The sequence below is a fragment of the Mercenaria mercenaria genome, chromosome 13 (genome assembly GCF_021730395.1).
Source record: "Mercenaria mercenaria strain notata chromosome 13, MADL_Memer_1, whole genome shotgun sequence".
Classification (NCBI taxonomy): domain Eukaryota; kingdom Metazoa; phylum Mollusca; class Bivalvia; order Venerida; family Veneridae; genus Mercenaria; species Mercenaria mercenaria.
The window spans coordinates 8,743,357-8,770,531 of record NC_069373.1 but is presented as its reverse complement, the minus strand read 5'-3'; the positions used below and the strand labels follow the sequence as shown (position 1 = coordinate 8,770,531).

The following is a 27,175-nucleotide window of genomic DNA, read 5'->3' as shown; positions in this document are numbered from 1 at the left end:
TGCTGGTCATGATAAACCTTCCTATTAAGTTTCATGATCCTATGCCCAAGCTTTCTCAAGTTATCATCCATACACATTTTAATTGTTCCAGGTCACTGTGACCTTGACCTTTGACCTACTGACCTCAAAATCAATAGGGGTCATCTGCTTGTCATGATCAACCTCCCAATTAAGTTTTGTGACCCTAGGCCCAAGCATTCTCAAGATATCATCTGGAAACGGTTTTACTGTTCTGGATCACTGTGTCCTTGACCTTTGGCCTACTGACCTCAAAATCAATACAGGTAATCTGCTGGTCATGACCAACCTCCCTATCAACTTCCGTGATCCTAGGCCCAAGCATTCTTCAGTTATCATCCGGAAACTGTTAAACAGTTCCTGGTCACTGTGACCTTGACCTTTGACCTACTGATCTCAAAATCAATAGGGGTCATCTGCTGGCCATGATCAACCTTCCTAGCAACTTTCATGATCCTAGGCCAAAGCATTCTTCAGTTATCATCCGGAAACTGTTAAATTGTTCCTGGTCACTGTGACCTTGACCTTTGACCTACTGACCTCAAAATCAATAGGGGTCATCTGCTGGTCATGCCCAACCTCCCTATTAACTTTCATGATCCTAGGCCCAAGCATACTTGAGTTATCATCCGGAAACCGTTTAACTGTTCTGGGTCACTGTGACCTACTGATCTCAAAATCAATAGGGGTCATCTGCTGGTTATGACCAACCATTCTTATCAACTTTCATGATCCTAGGCCCAAGGGTTCTTGAGTTATCATCCAGAAACGGATTTGTCTACATACCGACCGACCGACAGACCAACCGACATCTGCAAAACAATATACCCCTCCTTCTTCAAAGGGGGCATAATTATCAGTTTGTGCTTAGAGTAGATTCCTTCCATAAAGTCTCAGCTGGTGAAAATACCAAACCAGGTAAGCATTCATTTATTTATTTCAAATAACTTACCAATGGTCTGGGTGTAACTATGCTTGAACCTGTTGGTGGAAACAGATGTGCACTACCAGCGTGTGGAGAATGGAATAGCTGGGGATTTAAGGGGTGAGCTGGTGGTGGGGTGGCACATCGAGGTAGGTTCGCCTCTCTTTGTAACACTTCAGCTGCCCCATGAAAGCCTGTCATAAAAATATTCACAAATAATAGCATCTCTTTTTATACAAATCCTATTTTTCTGCAAGCCATAACAATAAATATTTTCCTTTGGTAAAATTTAAATGGAGTGTTATTAAAGCACCAATAACACACAAAAATTTTAAACCAAACATTCTTTTTCTTTAAAACCTAACTGCATATGTCATATTGCAGCAATACCATTTGGTTTCATAATAGAATGGTCACGATCTTTCCTTGCATTCACAAATTTTATAATTTGAGCCACGCCATGAGAAAAACCAACATAGTGGCTTTGCGACCAGCATGGATCCAGACCAGCCAGCGCATCCCCACAGTCAGGTCAGGATCCATGCTGTTCGCATTCAAAGCCTATTGCAAGTAGAGAAACCGTTAGCGAAGAGCATGGATCCTGACCAGACTGCGCGGATGCACAGGCTGGTCTGGATCCATGCTGGTCGCAAAGCCACTATGTTGGTTTTCTCATGGTGCGGCTCATTTGATGTTGGAGGAACAACCTAAATGTCCCTAGGAGAACTGTTTCTGGCATGGACAGACATCTGGGTATAACCAACAGCCTCCTATAAACCAGGTGGATGACTTCCTCACTTGAAGAATTCTAAACCCTAGGCAAGGTTTTGAACCCACAATCTGCAAGAGGCAGGTAATTTAAAGTCAGTGAACGTAACCACTTAGCACAATGAATCAAGATGTTTAATCTGAGAGCAAGGTGTGTGTTCTCTGTTACCATTTGACAGAAGACAATGTACCTTTAAAAGTATGTCCTTTATCTCTTATCCTTAAGAGAATGTTGTCATTTACTTCCAGAGAACAAGTAAATATTGAAATACTGGCTGGGCAAACTTACATGTATTAAACTATAAACAACCAAAAACTGAATGTGTCTGCATAGAAAACTGATGCCCTCATTTCCAGTCACTCTAAGATCATAATATTATGTTAACTTCTTACAATGCAAGACTAAGTAAACTTTCATATTTCTCTGAGTTTGGGGTGCAAGTCACATGGAGGGATGAGTTCTACAAAACATCTTCAAGAAGCAATATAAAAAACAAGAGGACCATGATGGTCCTGAATCGCTCACCTGTTCCCACATGACCCAGTTTTGAGTATGACGTCGTTTTTTCTATTATTTGATATAGTGACCTAGTTTTTGACCTCATGTGACCCAGTTTTGAATTTGATCTAGATATCATCAAGATAAAAATTCTGACCAATTTTCATGAAATCCATTGAAAAATATGGCCTCTACAGAGGTCACAAGGTTTTTCTATTATTTGACCTATTGACCTAGTTTTCAAAGGTACGTGACCCTGTTTTGAACTTGACCTAGATATCATCAAGGTGAACATTCTCACTAATTTTCATGAAGATCTCATGAAAAATATGGCCTCTAGAGAGGTCACAAGGTTTTTCTATTTTTATACCTACTGGCCTAGTTTTTGACCGCATGTGACCCAGTTTCAAAACTGACCTAGATACCATCAAGGTGAACATTCTGACCAATTTTCATGAAGATCTATTGAAAAATATGGCCTCTAGAGAGGTCAAAAGATTTTTCTAATTTTAGACCTACTGACCTAGTTTTTGACCGCAGCTGACCAAGTTTCAAAATTGACCTATATATCATCAAGATGAACAGTCAGACCAACATTCATACATATCCCATGAAAAATATGGCCTCTAGAGAGGTCACAAGGTTTTTTCATTATTTGACCTACTGACCTACTTTTTGAAGGCACGTGACCCAGTTTCGAATTTGACCTAGATATCATCAGGATGAACATTCTGACCAATTTTTATGAAGATCCATTCAAAAGTATGGCCTCTAAAGAGGTCACAAGGTTTTTCTATTTTTAGACCTACTGACCTAGTTTTTGACCGCACGTGACCCAGTTTCAAACTTGACCTAGATATCATTAAGGTGAACATTCAGACCAACTTTCATACAGATCCCATGAAAAAATTGGCCTTTAGAGAGGTCACAAGGTTTTTCTATTATTTGACCTACTGACCTAGTTTTTGATGGCACGTGACCTAGATTCGAACTTGACCTAGATATCATCAAGGTGAACATTCTGACCAATTTTCATGAAGATCTTGTAAAATATATAGCCTCTAGAGAGGTCACAAGGTTTTTCTATTTTTAGACCTACTGACCTAGTTTTTGACCGCACGTAACCCAGTTTCGAACCTGACCTAGATATCATCAAGGTGAACATTCTGACCAATTTTCATAAAGACCTCATGAAAAATTTGACCTCTAGAGTGGTCACAAGGTTTTTCTATTATTTGACCTACTGACATAGTTTTTAACGGCACGTAACCCAGTTTCGAACTTGACCTAGATATCATCAAGGTGAACATTCTGACCAATTTTCATGAAGATCTTGAGAAATATATGGCCTCTAGAGAGGTCACAAGGTTTTTCTATTTTTAGACCTACTGACCTAGTTTTTGACCGCATGTGACCCAGTTTCAAACTTGACCTAGATATCATCAAGGTAAACATTCTGACCAATTTTCATAAAGATCCGATGAAAAATGTGACCTCTAGAGTGGTCACAAGCAAAAGTTTACGCACGGACGCACGGACGGACGGACGACGGACGCTGCGCGATCACAAAAGCTCACCTTGTCACTTTGTGACAGGTGAGCTAATAAAAATTACTAATTTTCCTTCTTCAAAATGTAAGTAAAAAGTTTCAAGTAAATGTAATAAATACATATTTTGTTAAAAACAAAATACAAGCTATCTTGTTAAAATATTACATTTGGAAAATATATGTTGTATTGTTAAAAACTGTTTCTGAAAATACTAGTAGATGTAAAAGAAAATGGGTTTTTACTGTCATCTGACTAATTCTTTGTGAAACTGCTGTAGAAAATTTCATACTTTATACGAAATCATTTAATTTCATAGGCAAGAAATTCTGTGCGTGTGTTTTTTGTGTGTACAAATCTGGTCTAATACATGGGAATACGAATTCTTGGAATTCACCTTTTGAAGTTAAATAAAAGGAAATTTCACCCACGACTTCAAACGATTTCACAGTAATGAGATAGCAGATTTTATCAAATAAAATATCTGTTGATTAAAATGTATGTAGATCATAAGCTATTACAGACAACAGCTGTTTAACAATAATACATTTAATATTTTTGAATGTGAAGAATTTAATTTGTTTTCTACTGTATTTCGCGTTTCAAATGAAATGGCAGCTGATTTCCAGGTAATTTACCACCTTTGGTTTTTCTGTGCGTTTAACCCTTACCCTGCTAAATTTCTATAATGAACTTGTCCATCTTTCAATTTGAACAGTACCACTAACTGTTAAAAGGGGTGCTTACCAAAAAAGATACTGTCTGAATGGCGAATAGTGTAGGTCATGATCAGACTGCACGGATGTGCAGGCTAATCATGATCTGCACTGGTCGCAAAGGCAGAATCGTGTCCAGCATGATAAGGGTTAAGTTAAACAATGGCCATACTTATAAATCTGAATTTATAAACAATTTACTAAAACAGATACTGGTTAATTGACCATACTAAAATTCAAGAAATTTTAGCAACACTTAATTGGTCCATACAGGTACCTAAAACTTCTCGAAAAGAAAATGCAGTTTGTACACGAACAAAATTGGACAAAATGCATCCAAATCAAGATTTACAAAAATATCTCAATACTCCAGAAAATGATTGGAAGTTTCTTAAAACAACCTTGAAATTGACCAATAGCAATGTGTTCCATTCCAAGACTGGTCTCGAAATTTTTGTTTAGTTTTTGAAATCGAAAGCTTTATAGCTTCTAATGAAACAAACCTTAAGTTGTGTAGCTCTCATAGAAATGAGAGCTAAATCACTCCTGCATGATGACAGAAGTGTGTCTGACTTATGAGGAATGAGTAAGCAGTTTTGTTGACAAGTTATTCTTCACTCGCCATGACAACGGATTACCAAATTAATAATACCTGAGAAATTTCTCCTGTAAGTAATTCTACTGTTAATGAGTCACAAACTAAGATAAAAACTGGAAGACTGTAAGAAGCAAAACAAGATTCTTCATGTAGTAAACTTTCAAAATATTTATAAAAAAAAAATCTAGACCGAACCAAAACATTATGAAGATTAAAGAGTGGTGACAGTTTTTTTTTTTAACAAAACTGTATGAAAAGAATGTGTTTGTTAAGTGTATGTTAAGGTTAAATGTTTTCTACAGACCAACACTATAGTCCAGGCTTATAGCAAAAACTGTTGTTTTTTTTGTTGGGGGGGGGGGGGGGGGATAAGGGTATAAATATATAAATATAATATGATTGGATGTATCAGTTTTGATAGCCTGAAGTCCTGAAATACTCCAGTAAAGTAATTATGTCAATAGTGTCACATCAGTAATTGTGACTGAAGCCAGTGCTGGGGTAAGAGTGTGGGTGCCCGGAGTGATTTGCTCATTCAATTAACTTTGTTTTTAACCCTTACACTGCTAAATTTCTTTTATGAACTTGTCCATCTTTCTATTTGGACAGTACCATTAACTGTTAAAAGGGGTGCTCACAAAAAAGATACTGACTGAATGGCGAACAGTGCAGATCATGATCAGACTGCACAGATAAGGGTTAATTTACTACCTTCACACAGAAAAGTCAGTTGAAGACTGAAAACGTTTTCAAGTTTTAGCCACTTGGTCTTCCGCACCATGAGAAAACCAACATAGTGCATTTGCAACCAGCATGGATCCAGACCAGCCCACGCAGTCTGGTCAGGATCCATGCTGGTCGCAAATGCACTATGTTGGTTTTCTCATGGTGCGGCTCAAATATCTTTTAACGAAGTGTTACCAGTAACTGAAGCACATGCTTACAGGACTCATTTTTTGAGATATTCATTCTTAATGATATTTTTCGCAGTTAAATGAAGCACCTGGTTTTATTAACTGTTTGAATTGTTAATTTTGTCAACACAGCGCAAAACTATTGTGACACTATCTGAACTGCAAGTTTGTCATCTCAATGCAAAACAAATGAGCCACACCATGAGAAAAACCATCCATGCAGTCTGGTCAGGATCCATACTGGTCGCTAATGGTTTCTCTAATTGCAATAGGCTTTGAAAGCAGACAGCATGGATCCTGACCAGAGTGTGCGGATGCGCACGCTGGTCTGGATCCATGCTGGTCACAAATGCACTATGTTGGTTTTCTCATGGCGTGGCTCAAATGTATCTGCTTCATACTGGGGCAACATGCAAACAGCTGTGATAAACAAAACAACTTTATTTCTGACAAACATCTTTAGGATTGTCCTTGTAAAATCTTTCAAAACTTTACAAGAGATGTTTTTCCAACTGTAAACAAGAGGGCCAAGATGGCCCTAGGTCGCTCACCTAAGAAACACTCCATAACAGTGTAAAACATGTTTGACCTAGTGATTTCATGGAAACAAATATTCTGACCAATTTTCATAAAGATTGGACCAAAAAATTGGTCTCTTGCGATAAAACAAGCATTTTCTTAGATATGACCTAGTTTTTGACCCTAGATGACCCATGTTCAAACTCGACCTAGATTTTATCAAGGCAATCATTCTGACCAAAATTCATGAAGATCAACTGAAAAATACAGCCTCTATCACATACAGAAGTTTTTTCTTTGATTTGACCAAGTGACCTAGTTTTTGACCTCAGATGACCCATATTCAAATTCGACCTAGATTTCATTAAGGCAATCAACTTGACCAAATTTCATAAATATCAACTGAAAAAAACAGTCTCTATCGCATACACAAGATTTTTCTTTAATTTGACCTAGTGACCTAGTTTTTGACCTCAAATAACCCATATTCAAAACCGACCTAGTTTTCATCAAGGCAATCACTCTGACCAAATTTCATGAAGATCAATTGAAAAATACATCCTCTATTGCATACACAATGTTTTTCTTCGATTTGACCTAGTGACCTAGTTTTTGACCCCAGATGACCCATTTTCGAAATCAGCCTAGATTTTATCAAGGTAATCATTCTGGCTAAATTTCATGAAGATCAGTTGAAAAATACAGCCTCTATTGCATACACAAGGTTTTTCTTTGATTTGACCTAGTGACCTAGTTTTTGACCCCAGATGACCCATTTTCGAACTTGGTCTAAATTTCATCAAGGCAATCATTCTGACTAAAATTCATGAAGATCAATTGAAAAATACAGCCTCTATCGCATACACAAGGTTTTTACGTGATATGACCTAGTGACCTAGTTTTTGACCCAATGACCCATTTTCGAACTCGGCCTAGATTTTCATCAAGGTTATCATTCTGACCAAAATCAAATCAATGAAATACGCCTTATCGCATCACAGTTTTCTTGATTGAAATATGACCTATTTGACCCAATACTTCGAACTCGGCCAATTTCATCAAGGTATCATTCTGAAAAATTCATAAGATCATTGAAAATCGCTTTTGCAACCAAGGTTTTATTTGATTTGACCTTGACCTAGTTTTTGACCCGAGATGACCCATTTTCGAACTCGGCCTAGATTTCATCAAGGTAATCATTCTGACCAAATTCATGAAGATAATTGAAAAATACAGCCTCTATCGCATACACAAGGATTTTTCTTGATTTGACCTAGTGACCTAGTTTTTTGACCCGAGATTGACCCATTTTCGAACTCGGCTAGATTTCATCAAGGTTATCATTCGACCAATATTCATGAAGATGAATTGAAAAATACCACCTCTATCGCATACACAAGGTTTTTCTTTGATTTTGACCTAGTGACCTAGTTTTTGATCCGAGATGACACATTTTCGAACTCGGCCTAGATTTCATCAAAGTTATCATTCTGACCAATATTCATGAAGATTAAATGAAAAATACAGCCTCTATCGCATACACAAGGTTTTTCTTTGATTTGACCTAGTGACCTAGTTTTTGACCCGAGATGACCCATTTTCGAACTCGGCCTAGATTTCATCAAGGTTATCATTCTGACCAATATTCATGAAGATTAATTGAAAAATACAGCCTCTATCGCATACACAAGCTAAATGTTGACAGACGACGGACGACAGACGACGGAGACGGACGCCGGACATCGAGCGATCAGAAAAACTCACCTGAGCATTGCTCAGGTGAGCTAAAAAACTGACAATGTAACTTATTTTCATGTATTTATTTTTCTTTTTGGAGCGGGGAGAGGGGGCGGGGTTGCAGGAGGAAGAAGGGTAAATAATGCTTGCACAAATGCAGTACCAAACAACAGTGATCTTCAAACATATCTGCATTATGCATAATAGATGGTTTTTGGATGTAATTTAAAGACATGATACTTTCTTTTTTTCAACAGTATTTGGGAATTTTCTGCAGGTAGTATGAGGAAAACATACTTTATCTGATGGGGATACATTCCTTTTACTGGAGTCAGTTTATGAAGGAAATTCTTCCTAACTTTTAGGCCCTTACTACACATTTTTGACTAAGTCTAGGATCATAGGTCTTGCAGTATGAAATCTTAAACAAAACCCTAGGTGTACAACTTCACATGCTGAATAATAGTCCTTGTTTTATGACTCAAGGTCAAATACTTTACACAAACCTTTAGGCCTTTTACGAATACTCTGGTCTGGCTGAGTGAAATCCCAAACAAACCAAAGGTACACAGCTTTAAATGTCAAATAACAACCCTATATTTCTTGACCCTTGGTCAAATATTTTTAGAGATACTTGTGACAAACTTTTTGGCCCTATATGAATATTTTTGACTGTCAAGGGCCATAACTCTGGTCTAGCTGAGAAAAATCCCACACAAAACCCCAGTGCAGAACTCCCATGCTGAACAACAATCTTATGATGCTTGAAGCTAGGTTAAAAACTTTTTGAAATGCAACAACAAGAGGGCCAAGATGGCCCTAGGTTGCTCACCTGAGAAACACCATAACAGTGTAAACATTTTTGGCCTAGTGATTTCATGGAAACTAATATTCTGACCAATTTTCATTAAGATTTGACCAAAAATGTGGTCTCTTAAGTGTTAACAAGCATTTTCTTCAATTTGACCTAGTGACCTAGTTTTTGAGTACATTCGAATTTGACCTAGACTTCATCAAGGCAATCATTCTGACCAAATTTCATGAACCTCAAATGAAAAATACAGCCTCTATCACATACAAAACATTTTTCTTTGATTTGTCCTAGCAACCTACTTTTTGACCCCAGATGACCCATATTCAAACTTGATCTTAATTTCATCAATGTTATCATTCTGACCAAATTTCATGAAGATTAATTGAACAAGAGCTGTCCGTAAGACAGCCAAGCTCGACTATTCGAAATATTGTCCCAGAAGCAGGAAATTTCAAAGGTATTAATTTTGTTAAAGGGGGCGACCAAGAATGTCATAGGGAATTGCTGCTACAATAGTTAACCCGACACATGTGAAGTTTCAACATATCTGCATTATTGGCAATAGAACCGCATGTAAATTTGATTCAAATCAAAGGACATAATTTGAAAATCATCAGTTTGGGATTGCCTGAGTTGGTATGTAGAAAAGAAAAACTAAGTGTAACTATTGCCTTTTACGAATTCGTATGTATGAAAAACTTCTAACTTTTAGGCCCAAAGGAATAATTTGTAAACGTAAGATTATGGATTATCCATAGTAGTATTGCATAAAGAAAATGTTTAACAGTTTTAAAATCTTATGTTTGTTACAAATTCAATCCAAAAGCATAATTGGCCTTGGTAGTTATGGACTGCTCTAGTCAAATTTATAACAAACCTGTAAGTTCAAACAATACTGCATAGTTGAGTATCTGATGTAACAACATTAACCAAAAGTTCTAAGTCTTAAAAAAATTTTCAAAATACAAGATATGGACTTGACCCAGGTTGGAATGATCAAAAAGAAAAAATGTTCAAATCTATTCCTCCTAAAATATGTTGTACTGCGCAAAGGCTTCAGAATTTTCTAAGTCAGGGGTAAGAAAATAGCGTTGCCGCACACATTTAAACCCAAGACCATGTGAAGCAAACAATCTGCATTAGTTTGGATGTAACTGCATGTAAAACTTTAACAAATTCAGCAAAAGGGGGCCTAATTTGCTCAAACTAATACATGTCAGAGTTATGGGACTTGACAAGGGTCTGGTAATTTACTAAAGATAATGAAAAAAGGTAAGTTTAAAGCATTCTTAATTGATGGCTGTTGATACTGCATGCAAAAGACTTAACCAAGGTGTTACGACGACCAAATCTCAGATATTCTCGAATATGATAAAAATACAGCCTCTATCCATACAAAATTTTTCTTTGATTTGACTAGTACCTATTTTTGACCCCAGATGACCCATATTCAGAACTTGCTAATTCATCAAGGTTATCATTCTGAAAATTTCATGAAGATATTGAACAAATCTGCCTCTTGCAACACAAGTGTTTATTTGACCTTTGACCTAGGACCTAGTTTTTGACCCCAGCATGACCATTTCGAATTGCCTGATTCATAAGGTATACATTCTGTGCCAAGTTATAATAATTAATAAGCTGTCTCCATAAGAGAAATGCCCCGCAGAGGTTCACTTTTGAATGAACCTATTTGACCATTGAAGTGTATGGACCTTTGACCTACGGACCTGGTTCTTGCGCATGACACTCGTCTACTGATGGATAACAATTGTGCCCAAAACTTTTAAAATCCATCAATGATGAAGAAGATATGACCGGAACGCAAAGTCATTCATGAAATTTGACCTTTGAACGTCTAAGTGTGACCTTGACCTTTAGACCTAGGACTTGGTTCTTGCTGCCATGACACGTTCGTCTCATGATGTGTAATGTCACAAGTTCATCAAAATCCTCCATGGATGAAGAAGATATGGCTCGGACAAAGCATTCTGAATGACCTTTAGCGTCTAAGTGTGACCTTGACCTTTAGCCTACGGACCTGGTCCTGCGCATGACACTACGTCTCTGTGGTACAATTTGCCAAGTTATATAAAATCCATCTATGCAAGATATCGAAAGAAATGCTACGCGAGACAAGTGTTTCATAATTTGACCATGCTACCTCTATGGTGACTAAAATAAGCCTCTATCGAACACAAGTTTTCTTGATTTGACCATCCCTAGTGAATGATGACCACAATTGTGCCAATTTCATCAATACTTCTGCAATATTCATGAAGATGAGAAATCAGCTCCGCATACACAAGGTAAATTTGACTTAGACCAGACATGACCCAGAACCAAGGGACCATAACTTGCTGCTCGTGCTAAAATACAATGTGCCAGAGTCGTATGGATCAAGAATCACCAGTGCATCTCACAATATCTGGGAAACAACGAAATAGATTTCATAACAGTCTGCTTATTAGTCATGTGCCTTTCCTAAAAAAGCTAAATGATTGTGTTTTAATACCAAAAGGGACATAATGAGCTCAAAATCATTCATAAGTTATGGACTTGACGTGCTATCAATGTCTGCTATAAAACAGAACACAGTAATAATTTTCAATTAACCACTATTGACATTTGTTATGTAACTTGTAACTACACTGTAAACTAACCAGAATTTTCAATGTCCAAAAGGGCCTAATTTGCCAAGTTTAATTCAGATTAATGGACTTGAAACTGTCAGTACTGAATGACTATGTTAATTAACTATGAATGACTAATAAGACTTTCATACAATATATGCTCATTAGGTATAATGTCAAGTATAATAACAGCGCACGCAAAACATTAACCAAATTTGTCTAAGATCAAAAGTGAATTAATTTGACTCAAAATCATAGTACAGAGTTAGGGACTACCCCAGTGACGTTTTTGGTGAATTATCAAGAAAAGAACAAAATTTAAGTCTGGTTTTCCTTTTAGTAGGATGGTATTGACTGCTTAGCAAAGTCACAATTTGTTAGTTGAAATTGGCCAGTGATGAACATCTATGCATGCTTAAAAAAAACGATGACAAAAGTTTAAATCAATACTCTAATTACTTGCATGACTATTTTCTAGACACTTGATAAAATATGAGAGTTTTGAGGAGATACATTTTGTATACATGTATATTCCAAGCACGCAACAAACTTAACCAACATTTTCTAAGTCCAAGGGTCATAATTTGGCCAAAATGAAAGTCAGAGTTATGGGATTTGACCCAGCAAGGTTAAGTTAAATTGACTAGAAAAAGTCACAAATAAGGTGTTCATACAGTACTATATGCCTTTAATTGAATGCTGTATGACTTGCATGCAAAAACTTAACCAAGGTGTGACGCCGACGCCGACGCCAGGGTGAGTAGAATAGCTAGACTATTCTTCGAATAGTCGAGCTAAAAATACAGCCTCTATCGCATACACAAGGTTTTTCTTTGATTTGAACTAGTGACCTATTTTTGACCCCAGATGACCCATATTCGAACTTGGCCTAGATTTCATCAAGGTTATCATTCTGATAAAATTTCATGAAGATCAGTTGAAAAATACTGCCTCTTTTGCATACACAAGGTTTTTATTTGATTTGACCTAGTGACCTAGTTTTTGACCCCAGATGACCCATTTTCGAATTTGGCCTAGATTTCATCAAGGTAATCATTCTGACCAAAGTTCATGAAGATTAATTGAATAAGAGCTGTCTCCATAGGATGACACATGCCCCCGATGGCACTTTGAATGAATAGTTATGGCCGATGTTAGAGTTTAGGACCTTTGACCTACGGACCTGGGTCTTGCGCGCGACACGTCGTCTTACTGTGGTACACATTCATGTCCAATAATTTTAAAATCCATGCATGAATGACAAAGATATGGACCGGACACGCCCATCAATGCACTATCATGAAATATGACCTTTAACGTCTAAGTGTGACCTTGACCTTTGAGCTACGGACTTGGGTCTTGTGCCCGACACGTTGTCTTACTGTGGTACACATTCATGCGAAAATCCATCCATGGATGACAAAGATATGGACCGGACACGAATGCACTATCATGAAAAATGACCTTTAACGTCTAAGTGTGACCTTGACCTTTGAGCTACGGACCTGTGTCCTGCGCATGACACGTCGTCTTACTGTGGTACACATTCATGCCAAGTTATTTGAAAATCCATCCATGGATGACAAAGATATGGACCGGACACGAAAACTGCGGACAGACCGACAGACTGACAGATCGGCAGACGGTTCAAAAACTATATGCCTCCCTTCGGTGGCATAAAAATACAGCCTCTATCGCATACACAAGGTTTTTCTTTGATTTGACCTAGTGACCTAGTTTTTGAACCTAGATGACCCATTTTCAAACTTGGCCTAGATTTCATCAAGGTAACCATTCTGACAAAATTTCATGAAGATCAGTTGAAAAATACAGCCTCTATCGCATACACAAGGTAAATGTTGACAGACGACAGACAGACGCCAGACACCGAGCGATCACAATAACTCACCTGACTGCTCAGTTGAGCTAAAAATACGAATGGATGGACTGACAGACAAGTACGTATGGACAAGGGTAATTCTAAGTGCCTCCCCACAAACTTTGGGGAGAACAACGAACAGATTTTATGAACAGTCTGCTAAGAGTCTTGTCCATTTTCCTAAACAAAGCAGAATGATTGCCTTGTTATATACCAACCTTTAATCTGTAAGTGATCATATATGAGCTGCAACAATTCCTTTCCATTATAGATTATCTTTGACTGTGCTACAATGTCTGCCTATAAAATCAAAGTAACACAGTACATATACTTTTTATTAACCACTAGTATGACCATTTGATATAATTATAATCTTGTTTAATCTACATACATGTAAACAACACTACTGACATTTTACATTTGTTTTCTACTTATACAAGAGCAGCTCTATATTATAGTCAAGTTTAATTCAGTAAGCACAATCCACAACAGAAAACATTGTCAGTTTACAATGAAACATGACATATATGTTAACATTAACATAATGGTATGACTGAATAAAGACCTTTAGTTACAAGACTTATTGATTGCTCAGTTACGGGATATATACTGTCTAAAAAATGTATAATATCCAGAGCAAAGCCTGACACAGAAACATATTTCTGAGACATTGCATATCCCATATTTGGTCAATGACAAATGATTTTTTATATTTTATCTCACAAATGCCCTATATACTACAGTATTTCAGAAATGACCCAGCACAATCCTCAAACCAACCATGTGACAGTTTTGCTCTGGTGACATTCATCACAGCAAAAAGAACCTTAAAAATTTAACGTCTAGGTCTTCCCTTAACCTTTTAGGTAGGGGTATGGATATTGAACATGACTTAGGCAAAGTCACAACCTCTTGTTATGTTGAAAGTTTGTGCCCAGTGATCTGAACATCTATGCATGCATAAAAAAGAACAGATGACAAAAATGATCTTAAATCAATTACGTCTAAGTGTGACCTTGAACATGGAGCTAGTGGTCTTGCTCTAGACACTTGATAAAAATATGGTAGTTGTTGAGGAGATACAATTTTGTATACAGATATATTCACACATGCACACACATACACACACTGTATGCCAACCCATTTTAAATGGTCAGGGTACAAAATAAATTTTGCAGTATCAATGAAAATATTAGTGAGTATTTGACCCTACCTTCAAGCTTAAGTATAAACCAGCATGGCAATCAAGGGAGAAACGTCCAGCAAATCAGAAGGGCTTGTGTCATACAGGTCAAACTTTATAAAGTTTCAATATATATGTAAAGTGCATACCAACCTTTCTAATATCATCTAGTGTAGCATCACTGTATTTATGGGTCTGTTTTCCCGAGACTTTCTCTATCAGTTCCGTGGCATACCTACAGAATTTTACATGTTCTTGTCTCTTGTCTTGTAATATTGGTTCTTTCATCAGAGCTAGAAATACAGGAAAAATTACAATTCTTTTCTTATATACAGATGAGGACATGAACCAAGTTATATATGGCTACTCTGTCCCGAATATAAAAGCAAACTATGGAGTTATTAGCTTAATTTTTTTGTTATGAATAATTACAAATATTTGTCTGCCAGGTTATTAGAAAATATTTACATTCGCCTTATTCTTTTCCATTGAAAATTATGATGTTCATAATGTATGAACAGCAAAAGGAAAGGCAAAACTGTTAGTGATAACGGGCCGCTGTTTTGACAACATCGGCATATGGTCAGGGATAGTCATATTGTCAGTTCCTTATATGAGGTCGTCGTTTTTCCGTCTAGTGAAAATAATGGCCGGGAGGCTGACTTTTAATGTTAAATGCAACAAATGTGTGCAATCTATAAAATGATATTGTTTACAACTGGAAAGGAAATATAATGTAAATTTAAGAAAATTTAAAGAAATAATTTCTTTTTGGTGTGCATGCAAAATGAACAGCAGAATAGGATTGGCAAATTAAAGATGAATTGCTAGTGCGATTCATGGATCTGCTAATCCTAATCTCTCGTTCATTTCGCATGAAAACCAAAAAATAATATTTTATTTCTTAATTATTTATCAGCCAGACATATAAAAACATGGAGAAAACATCATCACTTAGTAAGTACAATAAATAGTAAATTTATGTAAGTTTTGTATTTAACGTATAAACTTACACTGTAACTGGCCATTTGAGAAGAGAGGTAGTTTACTAATAATCTGTCTTACTGTCTCTGACCTTGCCATACCAACCAAAGCCTGTAAAAAAGACATAATAGAGAAGATACTACCAGAAACAGACTACTGTGAAATTATTTAATTTTGTCAGCACGAAATTTTGTGGTTTTGGCCAAAACGGCTGTTAAGTGGAGACGTAAACTGATAGATTTTCAATTTTTGGAAAAAAAAAAAAAATAGAAGATGCTTTTGCAAAAAAGCGCATGTCTCCCCCAATGCAAAGTCCTATAGGCAAGAAGTCAATAGGAGTCAGGAGCGAAAGTCAAAGAGACACTGATGGTTGGCTGCAATAGGGATCATCTACTTGGCATATCCAGTGATCCTGCTAAGTTTCAACACTCTTGGCCTAGTGGTTCTCAAGTCACTGTTAAGGCTCCTGTGACCTTGACCTTTGATCAAGTGACCCCAAAATAAATAGGGGTCATCTACTCTGCATGTCCAATCATCCTATTAAGTTTCAACATTCTAGGTCAAGTGGTTCTCAAGTTATTTTCCAGAAATGATTTCACATGACCAGGTCCCTGTGACCTTGACCTTTAATAGACTGACCCAAAAATCAATAGCGGTCATCTACTCTGTATGTTCAATTATCCTATGAAGTTTCAAGATTCTGGATCAAGAGGTTTTCAAGTCATTGATCGGAAATGGTTATCAATGTTCAGGCCCCTGTGACCTTGACCTTTAACGGAGTGACCCCAAAATCGATAGGGGTCATGTACTCTGCATGAGCAATCATCCTATGAAGTTTCAACATTCTGGGTTGAGTGGTTCTCAAGTTACTGACCGGAAATTGTTTTCCATGTTCAGGCTCCTGTGACCTTGACCTTTAATAGAGTGACCCCAAAATTAATTGGGGTCATTTACTCTGTATGTCCAATCATCCTATGAAGTTTTAACATTCTGGGTCAAGAGGTTCTCAAGTTATTGATCAGAAGCGGTTTTCCATGTTCAGGCCCCTGTGACCTTGACCTTTAACAGAGTGATGCCCAAAAACAATAGGGGTCATCTACTCTTCATGACCAATCATCCTATTAAGTTTCAACATTCTGGGTCAAGTGGTTCTCAAGTTATTGATCGGAAATGGTTTTCAATGTTCAGACCCCTGTGACCTTGACCTTTGACGGAGTGACCCCAAAAACAATAGGGGTCATCTACTCTTCATGACCAATCATCCTATTAAGTTTCAACATTCTGGGTCAAGTGGTTCTCAAGTTATTGATCGGAAATGGTTTTCAATGTTCAGGCCCCTGTGACCTTGACCTTTGACGGAGTGACCCCAAAATCAATAGGGGTCATATACTCTTCATGACCAATCATCCTATTAAGTTTCAACATTCTGGGTCAAGTGGTTCTCTAGTTATTGATCGGAAATCATTTTCAATGTTCAGGCCCCTGTGACCTTGACCTTTGACAGAGTGACCCCAAAATCAATAGGGGTCATCTACTCTTCATGACCAATCATCCTATTAAGTTTCAACATTCTGGGTCAAGTGGTTCTCTAGTTATTGATCGGAAATGGTTTTCAATGTTCAGGCCCCTGTGACCTTGACCTTTGACGGAGTGACCCCAAAATCAATAGGGGTCATCTACTCTTCATGACCAATCATCGTGTGAAGTTTCAACATTCTGGGTCAAGTGGTTCTCTAGTTATTGATCGGAAATGGTTTTCAATGTTCAGGCCCCTGTGACCTTGACCTTTGACAGAGTGACCCCAAAAACAATAGGGGTCGTCTACTCCAGCAGCCCTACAACCCTATAAAGTTTGAAGGTTCTAGGTCAAATGGTTCTCCAGTTATTGCTCGGAAATGAAGTGTGACGTACGGACGGACGGATGGACGGACAGACAGGACAAAAACAATATGTCTCCTGGGGGAGACATAAAAATGTTTTCATATTTTCCACAGGTACAGACCTAGTATATCATTTTGTTCTTACATGTGAAAACTATGACGGCTAGTGTCTTTTTTGAAGACACTGAGTACAAATTACATTATCACATAATTTGTGGCATAATTTGTTCGTTGGGATTTAATTTCGTGGTTGATCTGAACCACGAAATCCACGAAAATTAATCCCCCAGGAACAATAATGATTTGACAGTATATAAGAAGAGGTTGTTGATTAGAGGACAGGCAGTTTACTAACATTCTGTCTTACTTGCCATACCGACCAGGACCATCAAGAAAGACAAAAGAAACTCAAGGAGTATACAACTTCACATGCTGAAAAATATTCCATTAGATTTCAGGACTGTATTTGAGATATGTGTAACACAATTTTTTTTAGCTCTTATTAGTACTTTTGAATGAGTCAAATGCCATAACTCTGGTTTGATTGCATGAAATCCCAAAGAAAACCATATGCTGAATTATATCCAACAATGTTTGATAATTCTATGTCAAATATGTTTACAGATATGCACAACACAAAATTGGACAACTGAATCTGGTCATAGACAGCCAGATGTATGAACAAAGCCAATGAAAATAATTTATGTAACAAACTGCAACAAATATCTTGTTTACAGAACTGTTAGTGTCAAAAATATCTTTCTACTTCTTACTGATGAAATGAATATCCTAGCTTTGCCCAATTTCTTTGATAACAGTGGAACAATAAACTACAGTCAAGAAACCCTTATTTATTTCACTTACTTTGCATGCCAGAGCTCTTATCGAATCTGCATCAGTTATTGGAGTCTTAACGGAAAGTAATTTCAACAGCACCTGCAAGAAAAAACAATCTATGGAAGGCAGTCGTAAATATTTGCAACTAAACTATGCAAGCCATATATGAAGTATATCTCTTTTCAGGAACACGTTATTCAGAGATCACTTTACTGGAAGACTGCTTCACAGGAACAATTTTGTTTTTGTTGGGTTTAGAGTAACACCAAAATAATTTTTTTGTAATATATATATGGAAACTTTCCCATCTTTAAATGGTGGAGAAAGACTAGGTGCCGCTTTGGGCTTTATTCAAAAGGCTGGAGTGGACACCTGGGTAGAACCACTTGCAGGAACATTTATCCCACCCAGGCAAGAGTGGACACCTGGGTACAGCCACCCCCAGAAACATTTATCCCACCCAGGCAGGAGTGGACACCTGGGTACAGCCACTCGCAAGAACATTTATCCCACCCAGGCAGGAGTGGACACCTGGTAGAACCACTCGCAGGAACATTTATCCCACCCAGGAACATTTATCCCACCCAGGCAGGAGTGGACACCTGGGTAGAACTACTTGCAGGAACATTTATCCCGACCAGGCAGGAGTGGACACCTGGGTAGAGCCACTTGCAGGAACATTTATTCCTCCCACCCAGGCAGGAGTGGACACCCGGGTAGAACCACTAGCAGGAACATTTATCCCTCCCACCCAGGCAGGAGTGGACACCTGGGTAGAACCACTCGCAGGAACATTTATCCCACCTTCATGTAAAATTTTCTCAGACTTCATTGGTGTAGATTACATAGTTATCAAAACAATGGCATCTTGATTTTTGAAAAACAACTACAAACAAGAGCTGTCAATAATGGTGACAAATGCCCCCCGCAGCACCTTGACCTTTGACCTGGTGACCCCAAAGTCAGTAGGGGTCGTGTACTCAATAAGTACTATCAGCTTGTGAAGTTTGAAGGTCCTGGGTGCAGTGGTTCGCGAGTAAAGTGCCTTCATGCAAAAAGTTAACGTTGTGACGAACGAATAAACGAACTAACGGACAGACAGTTGAAAACTAATATGCCTCCCTTCGAGGGCATAAAAAAATGTTTGCAACAATTTTCATATATGAGTCTTTCTCAAATATAGGAGACCAATACATATGCATTTGTAAATTACCACAAGACATTTTATAAAGGAATTGCTCAGGGAAGTTGACGTATCCATTAGCGTTTGTCAGAAATCAAGCTTTCTGCACTTGAATTATGGAAAATTGCATCTGAAAAGGAATGTTATTGAATTCCAAACGCCAAGAAAATGGTTACCGGGTATCTATTTTCTGAATCAGACAGAGCTATGGCCTGTATAAATTTAACACAATAAACATGTTTACTCTGTGAGGATGCACATCAGACTTACGACTAAACTTCAGATAAAACTTCACTTGGCAGCAAATTTAATTAAGTTTAACATTACATAGAAGTATAAAACGTAAGTACAAAACATAAAATAAGGCTTAGATTTTCTTCTTTCATATGATAATGTTAAGGATTTTTAACAGCTACTTCAATTCAGATAATTGAATAAAGCTGTGGACTGACAACATACTTCAGTGGCAAATTAATTGAGCCGTGCCATGAGAAAACCAACATAGTGGGTTTGCGACCAGCATGGATCCAGACCAGCCTGCGCATCCGCGCAGTCTGGTCAGGATCCATGCTGTTCGCTAAATGTTTCTCCAATTCCAATAGGCTTTAAAAGCGAACAGCATGGAGCCTGACCAGACTGCGCGAATGCGCAGGCTGGTCTGGATCCATGCTGGTCGCAAACCCACTATGTTGGTTTTCTCATGGCTCAATTTTTGTGAAAGACAAATGCATAGCTAGTTGGTGGGTAAGTTCATAAAGATTATTTGAAATGAGAATGTAGGATAAATAGAACATTATCTTACTGTCTTTATAAATTTCAATTCATTAGACTTTTCTATGAAAAAAATAAAATAAAAATCTTGGCCAGCAGTTTGACTTTCATATTTTTTTCAACTTACTTAACAAATTTATATTTTATAAGACAGTAACCTAATATTCTCTCTATATATAAACATGAACAAATATTAATAAATCGCTTCAAAGGTACACATATTCTGTGATGAAGTAGTCCAACAATGAAAACCCATACCTTTTTAGTATTCAAAAGTAAGCCAGACAGAGACCTGTTTGGCACTGGGAAAGATATGTATCCAGTAACTAATGAAAGTATATCCAGGCAACACCCTCATTACAAAGATGTAAACACCTCAATGCTAGGAGACCCTGGAAAACAATTTCATTTAACATGCAACTTCTTATATATGTAACAACCAACTGACCACTACTTTACCTACCATTATACCATTATTTTCACGAACTCCATTCCACATTTTGGCTAAAACATCTTCCCCTAATTTCCAGTTTATTTTCTTCCTTGAACCTGAGCCCATATACCTTCCAACACCTCCTCCAAGCTGTAAAAGTAAAATTGAAACATAAAATGAACGTAGATTTTCATTCTGTTCTGCACCAGTTTTAGAAAAGACATTCCCTATAACAGTTTTATTCCAAGTAAGCAAGAGTTCAATCAAAGGCCTGAAGGGCCTGAGAGTCGGCTAATGATTGATGTACTGGTAGTATAGTCTACCAGTTTCAGTTTGGTTTTAGTTTTTTTCTTCAACTGAACAGAGATTTTGTTACAATAGATGAAATGGACATTCGGTCGATGCCTAGTAAAACTTTGACTGACATTATACAAGTATTTAAACCCAATATATTTCTCTAAAATTGAAGAGTGGTTCGCAAAAATAAAAATGTTGAAAGTACAAACTACAATTTGACAGGTGACACTAAGATACTGCCCATGACTATAAATATTTTTCCAGTAAACATTTGCCTCCGGCATTACCAAAACAGGCAATTATCGGCTGGTATATATTCGCACATGATAAAATTTGAATATGAAAATTTATATATTGAAATTTTATAGCGCGGATTGCCACATACAATTTGTAACGGATGGACGAAAGAACTGTTCAGATATTTTACAGATAAGGGACCTGCCAATAACCGTGTCACACGCTAGGTATTGTTCAATCATATTATAAGGGATGTGAATTTAAAGTATACTTACTTTTGCGTTTAAAGATATGTAAATGTTGCTGAGTGTCAATATATAGTGTCATGAATGTTTACACTGACAGGAAAATTGCGCATTCGAAACTAAGAGAAGTTACTCGGACTAGCTACCAATTTCAGAAAAAATAACCAATATTAATAAATGCAGTTCTTTTTTAGTTAAAACCATCATTTATTCTATTTCAGTCCTGTTAACCCCTTCAAAACCATGTCAGTAGTCCCCAAGTCTATGTACTTTCAATTATCAATTTTTGATTCATGTAGACAGACAGGCCCAGACTGGGCTGAAAAAAAGTTTGAGCCATTTTTACGTGGTCGGTAGCAGGGTGGGTGTTGGGAGGGGTGTTCCTTCCCGCTTTGAACTGCAGTCAGATTTTGAAATGGGCATTGTGGCAGGTGGTAAAAGGGCAAATGTATCAAACTGTAAAGTGGCAATATGGGGGGAGGGTGTGGGAGGATACCCCCTCCTGCAAGTAGGGTTTGGGGTATCACCACAAGGAAATTTTGAAAATGTAAACCCTTGATACAGCCTTGGTGCGATTTCTAACTGAAAATTTTATGTTTCAATTTCTAAATATTACCTAGATTCTTTTTAGTATTACAATATTCAAAGTATGAATGACTGTCACTTCATATTTTTACTTTCAGGTCATGCCTCAGCACTAGAATATAAGTCTGATATTGATTCTATGTATGTACATGTGTATTATAAAATAAATTCTAGAGTCATTTCTGTTACAATAATATCTATCATGTCTGTTACTTTAATGTTTAAATTTCATAACACAGCTCGATATTTACCCAAAATATTATATCCGGATATGATTACACTTTCTTTTATACTGCCAAAATCTCCAGTTTCAACAATATGTTTTACAAATTGTGATGATATGAAGACAGTTTAGCTTCTTCTTCCGATAATTTATCCGTTTACTGACTACAAAATTCAACCCACGCAAAGTCGTAGAAACATTGTTATAAACAGGTCACGCTGTTCGCCGAAAAGTGTCCAGAATGTAGTTAGGATTCATCCGCGAAGTCTCGCGGAAGAATTAACGTACTGCACATATCTTATTCGGGTCATTTAAAATAAAGCTGCCATAATTTAATTTCATCGATGTGGTAAACTCTTTGATAAGAGACATTCCAATGCTTTCAGAGGTACCCACTCAATAAAATACTAGCAGTATGTTCTGGAACTATATTTTGTCTTTCGCTGGATGTTACGCAAGCTTTGTAAGTCTGCGCAATTCATAAAATGCACAGCACAATAAATTTGTTATTTGCGCAATGATTTTAAAGATTATTTTTTGAAACGGACAGGGTAACAAATGGATAATTTGGCTAATAAGTTAATATGCAGTTTTTATTTGAATTTGTGAACATCATATTTGCTATTTTGTGACAATAGGGCATAAAATTCGTCACCATAATCATATGCGCAAATGTATTACCAAATCCCGCAGAATGGTTATGCGTGTTTATGCTTAATGAGTTACCGCGGAAGAAAATACGTGGCTTTATTCGAGTATTGCACAATTACAAGTCATAAATATAACAGATTACATCGTATATTGGTCATAGCAAATAGGATTGACATAAATGAACTTCATTCGATCAATGAACTCTTTGAAGTTAGAGACAATCCAATGGAACTACATCACTTCGCTGTGTTGTGAGGCCATTTAAGAATGAGAAAGCGTGCGATAGCAAAGACTCGTCAAACGCTTGACAGCGTTTAGCCGACTCAAAAATCACCATAATACCTTTGGATTGTAAGAAAGGATCAAGCCTTTCTAAATAAGGAAGATCTCTGATGCACTGCTAGCATAAAACACGGTACAGGTGGCACTAAGGTATAACCATCCAACCTAACACAAGCTAACAAGAGGGCCTTGATGGCCCTATATCGCTCACCTGAGGACGGTCCTCAGAAAAAATATCTAAGTCCAAAGGACAGGAACAATAAGGGGAAGAAATTTAACCAAAAAGAAAATTTTTTTTTTAAAAGGTACAGATATGTCAAAATACACCTAAATATTGGAGGTATAATCCATGTTGTACCAAAGAAAAGTGGTCTCGGTTTTTCCCTACGGCCAATAATAAAAAAGTTACTAAAAATAAGCTATTTATAGTAACGTAAAAGAGAAGGAAGTAATTAAAAAGAAAATTATTTGTAAGTGAAGAAAAGAAGGATCTGCCAAATAAATCTGTTGACATAAATGAAATTTCAGATCAGTATCTTCATTAGTTACGGAGATATACCCATTTTAATTTGAAATAAAGGGAGGTAATTTGACATAAATCAGTCCATAGTTATCTACCCTGATTGGCTCAGTCCAACTAATGACAATAATGAAATTTCAAATAAGTCCTGTAAGTACTTACTGATATAAATTCATTTTGATTACAATCAGGGGAGGTAATCAGATATATAATAACTCTGGAACCTACGATTGGATCTGATTTGTCATGGAATCCAAGATTTATTGTTGTTGAAGATATTTTGGAAGTTTGTATCAAATAAAACCATAAATGAAGTCTCTATATGGCTGCAAAAGCCAAAATAACCAATTTTGGACCTTTAAGGGGCCATAACTCTGGAACCCATGATGGAATCTGGCCAGTTCAAGAAAGGAACCAAGATCTTGTGGTGATACAAGTTGTGTGCAAGTTTAGTTAAAATCAAATGATAAATGAAGCTGCTATTGTGCAGACAAGGTCAAAACAGCTAATTTTGGCCCTTTCAGGGGCCATAACTCTGAAACCCATTCAGGGATCTGGCTGGTTCAATAAAGGAACTGAGATCTTATGGCGACACAAGTTTTGTGCAAGTTTGATTAAATTCAAATCATAAATGAAGCTGCTATTGTGCAGACAAGGTCAAAATAGCTAATTCTGGCCCTTTCAGGGGCCTTAACTCTGGAACCCGTAATGGGATCTCGCCAGTTCAAGAAAGGAACCAAGATCTTATAGTGATACAAGTTGTGTGCAAGTTTGGTTAAAAAAAATCATAAATGAAGCTGCTATTGTGCAGACAAGGTCAAAATAGCTAATTCTGGCCCTTTCAGGGGCCATAACTTTGGAACCCATGATGGAATCTGGCCAGTTCAAGAAAGGAACAAGATCTTATGGTGATACAAGTTGTGTGCCAGTTTGGTAAAAATCAAATCATAAATAAAGCTGCTATTGTGCAGACAAGGTCAAAATAGCTAATTTTGGCCCTTTCAGGGGCCATAACTCTGGAACCCATACTTGGATCTGGCCAGTTCAAGAAAGGAACCGAGATCTTATGGTGATACAAGTTGTGTGCAAGTTTGGTTAAAATAAAATCATAAATGAAACCACTAACGTGCAGACAAGAAATTGTTGACGGACGCACGTACACACAGACACACGACGGACGAAGGGTGATTACAAAAGCTCACCTTGTCACTATGTGACAGGTGAGCTAAAAAGACACCTCCTTCCTCATGTGTAACAATTTAAAGAAGGAAAAGCATTAGCCTCAACAGAAAGTATTCACCTCTACCCCTCATTGCTTCAGTGATTGCAAACTGAAAATATTTTCAGCAGTAAAAACTATACTTCTACTATATACTATCTGCCTACTATGTACTGTTTGCACTAACCCGTTCCAGAGGTCCGCATACACAGTTGATGATTACACTGAGGGCTGATCTCTGTACATCAGGATCTGAGACTATCTCACCTTCAGCCAAACCAATCAATATACTGAAATAAAATATTCAACATCAATAGCAACTCCATTTGTGTCCCCTTAGTATTTCCCAACTTCTGGTAATTACAAATGTGCTGAATCTTAACATTAACTAGAAGATGCTTTTGTAGAAAAGCGCATGTCTCCCCCACTGCATAGTAGTAATAGGCAAGAAGTCAATAGGTAGGTAGGAGCAAATGCCCAAGAGACACTGATGGTTTGCTGCAATAGGGATCATCTACTCAGCATGTCCAATCATCCAAAAAATTTCAACATTCTGGGCCTAGTGGTTCTCAAGTTATGGATTGGAAAAATGGTCTTTCATGTTCTACCCCTGTGACCTTGACCTTTGATCGAGTAACCCCAAAATCAATACGAGTCATCTACTCTGCATGTCTAATCATCCTATGAAGTTTCAACATTCTAGGCCAAGTGGTTCTCAATTTATTGATAGGGAAAGTTTTCCATGTTCAGGCCCCTGTGACCTTGACCTTTGCTCAAGTGAGCCCAAAATCAATAGGGGTCATCCACTCTTAAGTCCTACCACCCTATTAAGTTTAAAGAATCTGGGTCAAAAGGTTCTCAAGTTATTGATCAGAAACGGTTTTCCAATCTCTGGCCCCTGTGACCTTGAAGTTTGATCAAGTGACCCAAAGTTTCAAGATTCTGGGTCAAGTGGTTCTCAAGTTATTGATTAGAAACAGTTTTCCATGTTCAGGCCCCTGTGACCTTGACCTTTGATCGAGAAACCCCAAATATAATAGGGGTCATCTACTTCGTAAGCCCTATCACCCAATAAAGTTTCAACGTTCTAGGTCAAATGGTTCAGTTATTGATTGAAAATGAAGTGTGACAGATATATGGCCCCCTGTGACCTAGACCTTTGATGAAGTGACCCCAAAAACAATAAGGGTCATCTGCTCTGTAAGTCCTATCACCCTACTAAGATTGAAGGTCCTAGGTCAAACGGTTCTCAAGTTATCGATTAGAAATGGATTTCCATGTTCTGGTCCCGGTGACCTTGACCTTTAATCGAGTGACCCCAAAATCAATAAAGGTCATCTAATCTAGTCAGTCCAATCATCCTATGAAGTTTCAACATTCTGGGTCAAGTGGTTCTCAAGTTACTGATCAGAAATGGTTTTCCATGTTCTGGCCCCAGTGACCTTGACCTTTTATGGAGTGACCCCAAATACAATAGGGACATCTACTCCATAAGCCCTATCAAGTTTGAAGGTTCTAGGTCAAATGGTTCTCCAGTAATTGAACGGAAATGAAGTGTGACAGACAGATGGAAGGAGAGGGCAAAAACAATATGTCTCCCCCTGAGGAGGGGGGGGGGGGGGGGAGATATAATTAGCAATTAACTGTTTACTGGCAAGGAACAATGATCAAAGATCAGATATAACCTTGCATCTAAATTAAATCTTTTGCTAGCTTATATTTAAAAGAAGTTAGTGTGGGTGGTGGATGAAAGTCCCCACCTAAAAAACTTTCCAGTTGAGTCCATAGTAGGTGTCATAATCACCTGCCCAGCATCCAATCTAGACTTAGACCGCTGGTAACAGTACCAATTTAAGTGAATTATTCAGTGCTGAATCCTAGTCGGAATATCAGCTACAACTGGGAATCAAACTAGGCACCCTAGCATTATAGACTAACATGCTAACCACTGTGGCACTGACTCCTTCAGTCTTAGCTGGTTTTATCAATCAAGTAGCATTAACAAACTAAGTTCAAAGGCAATGCTTTAGATCTGAAGAAGTTTTATTGTCTGAGACATCTGTGTCAAATGTACATGT

At 37.5% G+C, this 27,175-nt stretch overlaps 1 protein-coding gene across 2 annotated transcripts in view; it reads right to left on the bottom strand.

The window, feature by feature from the left end:
• Window positions 1-27,175, bottom strand: part of LOC123530537 (DDB1- and CUL4-associated factor 1-like) — a 123,720-nt gene that overhangs the window by 40,268 nt on the left and 56,277 nt on the right. For both annotated transcript variants that reach the window (XM_053521141.1, XM_053521140.1), the window contains exons 16-22: window positions 25,285-25,387; window positions 20,869-20,988; window positions 18,479-18,550; window positions 15,764-15,845; window positions 14,904-15,043; window positions 13,786-13,867; window positions 971-1,137 (exon numbers count right to left, since the gene is read on the bottom strand). In XM_053521141.1, coding sequence (XP_053377116.1) covers window positions 971-1,137; window positions 13,786-13,867; window positions 14,904-15,043; window positions 15,764-15,845; window positions 18,479-18,550; window positions 20,869-20,988; window positions 25,285-25,387 — 766 coding nt within the window. The remainder of the gene's footprint in view (window positions 1-970; window positions 1,138-13,785; window positions 13,868-14,903; window positions 15,044-15,763; window positions 15,846-18,478; window positions 18,551-20,868; window positions 20,989-25,284; window positions 25,388-27,175) is intronic.